Source organism: Nannospalax galili, unplaced genomic scaffold (genome assembly GCF_000622305.1).
Source record: "Nannospalax galili isolate Female #2095 unplaced genomic scaffold, S.galili_v1.0 scaffold210, whole genome shotgun sequence".
NCBI lineage: Eukaryota > Metazoa > Chordata > Mammalia > Rodentia > Spalacidae > Nannospalax > Nannospalax galili.
In genome coordinates, this window is record NW_008329365.1 from 2,126,302 (window position 1) to 2,134,541 (window position 8,240).

General features: G+C 46.8%; 1 protein-coding gene across 2 annotated transcripts in view; it reads right to left on the minus strand.

Annotated features, from left to right (window-relative positions):
* Nucleotides 1–7,811, minus strand: part of Crebl2 (cAMP responsive element binding protein like 2) — a 22,968-nt gene extending 15,157 nt beyond the window's left edge. For both annotated transcript variants that reach the window (XM_029565730.1, XM_008837550.3), the window contains exon 1: nucleotides 7,748–7,811. In XM_029565730.1, the coding sequence (XP_029421590.1) occupies nucleotides 7,748–7,762 (15 nt within the window). In that variant the 5' untranslated portion in view covers nucleotides 7,763–7,811. The remainder of the gene's footprint in view (nucleotides 1–7,747) is intronic.
* Between the last annotated feature and the right edge of the window lie 429 nt (nucleotides 7,812–8,240).

Below are 8,240 nucleotides of genomic sequence, written 5' to 3' on the forward strand. Positions count from 1 at the left end.
CAAGACAACTGCATTCTAATCCTTACAGTTATGTAAGAGAATTCCTTTACACAAAGGACGAATACATCCTTACCTAAAATGCTACAAATTTACAAAATTAAAAGAAATTTTATGGTACTAATTACATTAAAAAAAAAAAAGTAACGTAGGCCTTGCCAAGGTTACTCTGCAAAACCAGCACGAAGGGCAGGTGAACTAGGGATGGAGTAGGCTCAAGGATGACCTAGTAGAGCTGGCTCAACAATTTCAGAGAGGGAGGGAGATGTGGGAACACGGGAAGACTGAACCATTTACGGGGAGGAGGGATCCTTCCAAGGTGTTTAACCCCAGAAGTTGAAGAGGACTAGCCATGGCCAGGTCTAATAGCACAGCAGCTGGGTCCCTTTCCCTCAGATGTGGCACAGCAAGGGTTGCCTGGCCAGTCCTAGGTCGTCTGTGGAAAACTGTATGTGCTGCCTGTGGAGGCTTAGTTATCCCTGGATCTCCGGAACTGGGACGAACGGTTTGTGGCCTCAAACCTACATGGCATCTTTATGGGCTCGGCACCCCTGCTGCTGTCTCACAAGCCTTCAGGGTAAGCGTCCATCCTCTGGCTAGATAAGGAACAAAACTGAGCTGGGCGGGGCAAGCGTTACAGAGCAGCTTTGCTACAGCTTCTGGGGTAGAGGAGATCTGGGGCACGCGGGCAAACCGCCTTCTCATCCGTGGGGGTGGTCCGCGCCACACGGGGGGGGGGTGGCATTCTCCTGGGAGATGAACCCCGCGGATGGGGGTGGGGCGAGCGGCCAGGGGGCCAGCACAGCAGTCGCAGCGATCTCCTGGCCATCAACACGTTCTCCATCCACGTGTTTCAGTCTTCTCAGCTTCATCTGGGTCTCAAATTCAACAGACGCGGAGCTTTGGATAGATGAGGACGCAAGCTTTCTACAGGCATATTCAATATTTAAACTTTCCCATAGGTGGAAAACACCTCCATGGGATCCCGTGAGCTCCCAGGGTGCATGCAGTATAGGTGGTTTGGATTTGGAGCAGAAACACAGCCTGTCGTCCTGCCAATTGTTGGGGAGCCTAGGCGCAGCTACTACTGGAGCTGCTGGACCTACTGGTACTTCTTCGAGCCTTTGGCTGAAGAGGAGCGGGAGCGGGAGCGGAGTTTGGTCTGGACTGGACCCGTTGCAGCCGCTCGCACCTGAAGCCCTGCGCCTCTGCAGTCTTGGCCTTGACACCGGCCTTCTTGCTGACCCCTAGCAGCCCTTCATCTTTAGAGCGGTTCTCACTCTCTTTAGGAAGGAGCCCTAGTGCCAGAGTTTAATTTGAGTCTGAGAAATGATCCCTCATCAATTGCAATATAGCCAAGAGCAGCTCCTCCTCCCTTGTCTAGAGGGGACCCCTTTTTTTTTTTTAAACATTTAAGACTTTATAAAGCTACTCAACCAAAAAGGCCTGGGGGGTAACTTCCTCAATCTGATGAAGGTCATCTATAACCAACCCATAGCAAACAGCACACTTAGTACTGGGAAAGACTGAATGCCATCCTGCCAAAGATCAGAAACAAGACAAGGCTGGTGTCTTAGCTCAGCAGTTTCACTCAACAGGAAAGAAAAAGAAACAGAATGGCAATTCAGAAAGAACCAAGAGTCAAACTGTCTGAAGACAACATGGTCCTGTATGTAGAACATTCAAATGAACCCACTGAGAAATTATCAGGGCAAATAAACAAGTAGAGCAAGGCTGCAGAAAATTCCATGGTTCACTGAATCAGCTGTGTTTCTGCCCATTCACTCTCAATAAGAATCTGGAAATGAGAACACAGTTCTACCACAGGCAGCTGTCACTGCCTTGTCATTGCTCTTTGCAGTGCTCGAAACAAACTTGTTTTATTTATGTGTCTGCCATGGCACACACGTGGAGGCCAGAGCACAACCTGTAGGAATTGGTTCTTACCTTCCACCATGCAGGTTCTGGGATCAAGTTTAGTCAGGATTCCAACAGGAACCTTACCTGCTTACCTGCTGAGCCACCTCACCAGCCCGCAACAGTTACACAGGCCAATGGAATACAACTAAGAATCTAGAAATAAACCCTTACATTTATGGTCAGCTAGTTTTCAAAAAGGGCAGTGGGTGTAATTCAGTGGTAGAGCACAGGTACATGTTTAGCAAGTCTGCAGCCCTGGTTTACTCTCCAGGCCCCCTATCCCTAAAGATGCCAAAATAATTTAAAGGGGAAAGGTCAGTCATGCCAATAAACAACTGGAACAGCTGAATAGCTACATGCAAAAGAATTAGATTGACCTCACACAGTATACAAAAATTAAATACAGGGGCCAGTGAGATGGCTTGTAGTAGGTGGGTAGAGGCACCTGCCAACCAGCTTGATGGACCTGAGTTCAATTCCTGGGGGCCACATGGTGGAAGGAAGGAAAGAACCAACTCCTGCAAATTGTCCTCAGACCTCTGCACATGCATGCATTTGAATAACAACATAACAAAAAAAAAGTTTACAAAGGACTAAAACTATAAAACTCTTAGAAAAAAAATCAGGATTTAATCTTTGTGACCTCTGGTTAAGCAATGGTTTCTTAGCTGTGACACCACAAGTGCAAGCAGTCAAAAATATCACACACTGGACGTATCAAAACTAAAACTCGTGTGCTTCAAAGATGCTATCAAGGTAAAAAGAATACACAGAAAGGTAGAAAATGCCTGTATATTATATAAGGCTTTACCTTGTACCCAGAATGTGGAAGAACTCTTAGAAATCAGTAACAAAAAGACAACCCAATTAAAGGGTGGCAAAAGCATTATTAACATCATGCTACAGGCCAGTATCTCGGTTAAAGCTTGATGAAGGAATGCTGGCTCGCTAACAACTGGAGGCTGCACTTCAGGGTTCACCTATGGTCTACTTCTCTGGGTTCTGACAAAAGCACATGGTCACCATGGCCACTGTAGAGTCTTCACAGCTCCACTTAGTCCTCTCTCCTCTGAACCCTGGCAACACTGATCTAGTCACTCTCTATAGTCTTGCCTTTTCCAGACTGTCAAACAGAATCATACAGTATGCAGCCTTTTCAAACTGGCTTCTTATTTACATTTAAGGCTCCTTCATGGCCTTTTGTAGACTAAGCTTCTCTTCATTACTGAACACTATTATACTATATGGATGTTCTAGTTTGTTTGTAAGATAGAAATCTTATGGAATTAGATGATTATCACACAACCCTGTGAAAATGCTAAAAAGCACGGCGTTATAGATACTAAGAGGGTGAATTTATGATATATGGATTGTCTTTCAATAAAGGTGCTATTTAAAAAAAAAACATGGTGTGGGGCAACATGGCTCAGTGATTAAGGGGTCTTGCTGCCAAGCCTGAAGACCCTACTTCAATCCCTGGAAACCACACGGTGGAAGGAGAGAACTCCCCCAAGTTGTCCTCTACATCCACACCTGTGCCCTGCCATGAGCACACCCACACCCTCCTCACTTTCAAGCACATATGCACAAATGTAATAAACTTCAAAATATAGTAGAAAGGTGAGAATCAAGATGGTGCACGGAAGCTGGTGTGATGCCTGTCATCGCAGCACCCAGGAGGTGGAGGTAGAAGGATCAGGAGTTCAAACTCACCCTCAACTATAGAGGGAAAAAAAAGAAGGTACGTGGGCTGAGGGGAAAGCTCAGCAGTAGAGCACCTGCAAAGCATGCACAAGGCACTCATCCCCAGTACCCAGGGGTTGGGTGTACGTGGGGAGAACAGCTCAGAGACACAGAAACTTACAATGAGAAAGAATATTATGGAAGGATCATGTGTTCTAACTATGGATTTTAAAAAGCTATGATTCAGCTGAGGGGAGAGTTCCTGATAATTCTAAACTTCACTCTTAAAAAGACAGACCCCAAGCCGGGTGTGGTGGCACATGCCTTTAATCCCAGCACTTGGGAGGCAGAAGCAGGCAGATCTCTGTGAGTTCGAGGCCAGCCTGGTCTACATAGTGAGTGCCAGGACAGCTCGGGCTACAGGGAGACCCTGTCTCAAAAAGACAAAAAAAAAAAAAAAAAAAAAAAAAAAAAAAAAAAAAGACAGAACCCAGTCTGCAAGGCCCAAGGGTATTATGGATGGGGTTTCACATACAATGGCTTTAACTTCTTCAGCAAGAGGACATGACTTTATACCCTATTTCAAAGACTCTTAGAAGCACTTTACCTACATATTTTTTGGAAAAAATGAAACGTTTAAATCCTGGGTTAAATCAGGGTTATAACCTCAGCCTTGATGAGGTGCTCCCCGTGTTAGCTCATGTCATATCACTTCACAAGGGTCATCCTCACCTTTATCAGGTAAAGAGGGGAATTCATTACTTTATTGAACAGCCACTTTGATCCAAATACTATAATACTCTATTTTACCATTCTTTATGCATTTATTTACATACTAATGTTCTAGGTCTTTAAAAAAAAAAAAGCCCAGACTGCAGGCTGACCTGGATTATGTAACCCAGGCTAGCCTTGAACTCATAGCAATTCCTCCTGCCTCAGCCTCCCACGTGCTAGAACTGCAGGTATGAATCATCCCTGGTTAAAATGCTCTTGTTCTTAAGGCAACTCATAAAAAAATTCAGGCTGTTCAGGAAGCCACTGTGTTTACAGCAAGTGGTGCCAGCAGCCTCAACTAAAAAAGGACTTGTTTCACCTTTCTCTTAGAAATCCAGCAGAGAGGTACTGCTGGCTAGTCAAAGGAAAAGGCCATGTGCCTAGTTACTGCTCTTTAACCTTAAAGACAAGACAAGGCAAACAGGGTCATCTTTGGGTGCTAGGGCTTCAGAAGAACTTTCCTCACAACTGTGGCTTAGGACTTTTTACCAGCGCTTCAGACAGTGAGTATGGAATCATGTCCTCCTGCAGCTAACCTTTCTGGCCAGCTTCTTCAGTCAGGAGAGAAAGTGGGCATCTCTGAACTGAGAGTTAACTCCTATATCACCCCCTCCACCACCACCAACTTTTGACCTGAACCCTACCCCTGCAAACACACAGCTATTCTGTTTTGCCCTGGATCTAAGTAGTAACTTCACACTAATACTGGATGGATGCTGGCAATGCCCAACTTGGTAAGATGGTCTCTACTTGCTGTCTGTGCTTCTTTCCCACCCATTTCTTCCACAGTGAACACATTTTGACTTCTGCCATATCTACTGAAACTGCTCCTGCAGGTGTGGGTGTGTACTATTTTTCCTTTCTGAGACAGGACTTCATGTATCCGAGTCTGGCCTTGAGCTCACTACGTATTACAGCTGAGGATAACCTTGAACTTCTTTTAAAAATTATTTAATTATTTATTTACTTTGAGGCAGGGTCTCACTATGTAGCCCTGGATGGTCTGGAACTTGTTTTGTAGACCAGGCTGGCCTCAAACTTAGAGATCCACCTTCCTTTGCCTGAGATTAAAGATGTCTGGAGACCTGGACTTCTAATTCTGCTTTTACTGCCTGAGTTCTGGAATCACAGGTGTGCACCACCACTCCTGGCTAGTACCCTCATTCCTTACCTCACTAATGAAACCCCCTTTTTCATTATCTCCCTCAGTCTCAGAAATGAATGCTTCCTGGGAACAGCTACAAGCCCTTATTCATTTTCCTATCTCGATCGCCTACCACAGTACCTAGTACAAGTCAGACAATGACAGAAATTAATGAACAAAGAAACAAACTTCCCTGAGGTCCTTAAAAAGCAAAACATCCTGAATAAGATTGTTTACATTTATATTACACCTAGTTTCTGCTTTTTTGTTTTTGTTTTGAGGAGGGCAGACCTTGAACTCTAGGTATAGCTGAGGATGGCCTTTAACTCCTGATCTTCCTGCTTCTACCTCCTAAAAGCTGGGATTACAGGCATGTGCCACCATGCCTGGCTTTGGTTTCTAAACCACCTGTGGAGGTACTCAAGTTCAAGTGGGTAGGTCATGGGGAAAGGAAAGCACGCACACTAACATTGAACGTCTGAGACTTATTCAGATGTGCCAGCTTTTCCATCCTGAAGACAGAGGAGACCAGGAACATAAGCGAACGGCTGGGCTGTGACAATGCCTAGGAGAGCAGCTCCAGTGTAGCAGAGGATGGCTACAGGGCAATGACAGGAATTTCAGGGGCCAAAAGTAATTCTGGTGGGAGGGCAAAGTTAAATTTTCTTACAAGAACCAACACCTACTTTGAACTACCAAGGACAGAGCCCTTTGCTGGGTATGCAAGAAGTAAGCAGATTGTACGAAGCCTCATTTCTACCTAATAGTGTGCAGTACAAAGTAGAAAGGAAGGAAACAGTGACACTTATCAGCACCGTGTCCAGTAGCTGCCCCACTCCCTCAGTGAGTCCCTGAACTTGATGCCCTATACTGTGAGAGGGGGCAATACTGTATAAAGGTCTTTCAGCAGCCTACAGACTGCCAAGAACACATCTGATTGAAAACATTTCAATTAATTCATTCAATAAACAGCCAAAAATAAGAACCTTCTGTGATCAAGCTTCTGGAAAGAACATATTTCTATTTTCTTTGTAACTGAAGACAACGGATCAAAGAGAGGCTTTCATAAAAACATGCATTTCTTCCTGGAGGACACACGGGAGCCCAGCCTGGTTCATAGGGATTTCCAGGCAGGCTGGGACTACTAGGGAGACCCTGTCAAAACAAACAAAACACCAGAGCAGCAAAATTGTTTTGGTTAGATGAAGGAAAAAAAAGTCTATCCTAAGACTATACCAGTCTGTGGAAAATCGGACTCTGAAACAGAGAAGCAATGACTTCTACTTAAATTCTGACAAAATTTATGCCTGGCATGAGGTGCCCACCTGTAATCCCAGCATTTGGGAGATAAAAGCGGCAACGGGATCAGGCGTTCAAGGTCATCCAGTAGCATCCTCTGCTACCGAGGTGGAGGTCAGCCTGGGCTACATGAGACTCCATCTCCAAAAAAAAACCTAAACCAAACTTGAAGTTTGATTCCTCAAATAAAAGGCCCAACTCCCAGACATCATAAAATATTAACAAGAAACTCTCTGTCCCTTTTTTCATGAAATATTAACAATAGTAATATGGGAAGGCAGACCCACAAATTTGTCTGAATTAGCTGATAATGAACACTATTATTTTACAGTCATAAAGTGAAGGTCACTAGATACAAAAAGTGGTGATGGGATATTAAGGTAGATTAAAAAGGAAAAAGAATCACTATTTTTTTCTTTTAGAAGACTTGGAAAGCTCTGGCCAAAGAGCAACAGGAGCTGAGCAGGGTTCCAACCAACCACAGGAAAAAGCTCAGAGGCGGAGTGAACTGATGATATGAATGGGGCATTGAACAAGCTAGAGCCACATCAAGGGTGATTAGGTCTGGTTCAGGATGCACTAATTAAGCTCTCCAAATTGGAAGCCGGCTGGAAGGGGGCAAGAAAGTGCAAAAAGAAAAAACACACACGGTAGTTTCTTCACTTATCTCGACAAGCAGGTTAAAGACGAGGGTTTGCACTTCTTGGAAACCCTGGCAAACACGGTTACCCAGAGTGAAAAGTCTGCCAAGGCGCGGGCCCGCGCTCGGAAACTGCAGCCGGGCGCTCCCCAAGTACCGGCGGGGTGCACGGGGCACGCGTGGCGAAGGCAGGTGTTGGGTGCTGGCGTGGACTTGCGAGCCGCAGCTGGGCGGCGGGGCGAACTGCCCCGGGGACACGCAGGCGGCGGCGGCGACAGCCCAGGACTTACCTTACTGTCATCCATCTCCGCAGACAGGCCGGTCCAGCCCGGCGCCCTCCCGGCCCTCCCCCGCCTCAGCCGGCCCGGCCCGGCCCCCGCCCCCGGGCAGAAGGGGAAATGGCTCTGACTGTCTCCTTCGCCTAACAGTGCGCTTCCCCGAAGCCACGGTCACCCGGACCAGCTCAGGAATGGCAGAGCGGACCCTGGAGGCCGCTCCAGGCGGCTCCCAGCGCAGCCACCGCCTCCTCCGCCCGCTCCATGACAGGATCCGGGCGTGTTTACAGAGGCGCTGGCAAACCGCCCGCCCGAAGGGGGCGGGGCGCCGCTCACCGCTTGGCCCCTTCGGCCGCCGTAGCATAGCGGCACTCTGGGAGTTGTAGTTTTTCTTCGGGCAGTCGTCTGCGCGGCTGACTGGAAAGAGAACTACACCATCCACAGAGCCTCTGCCGACCTGGCGGTGGTCTTGTGCCTACAAGCGCCTAGGAGGCGGCCCGGCCTGAAT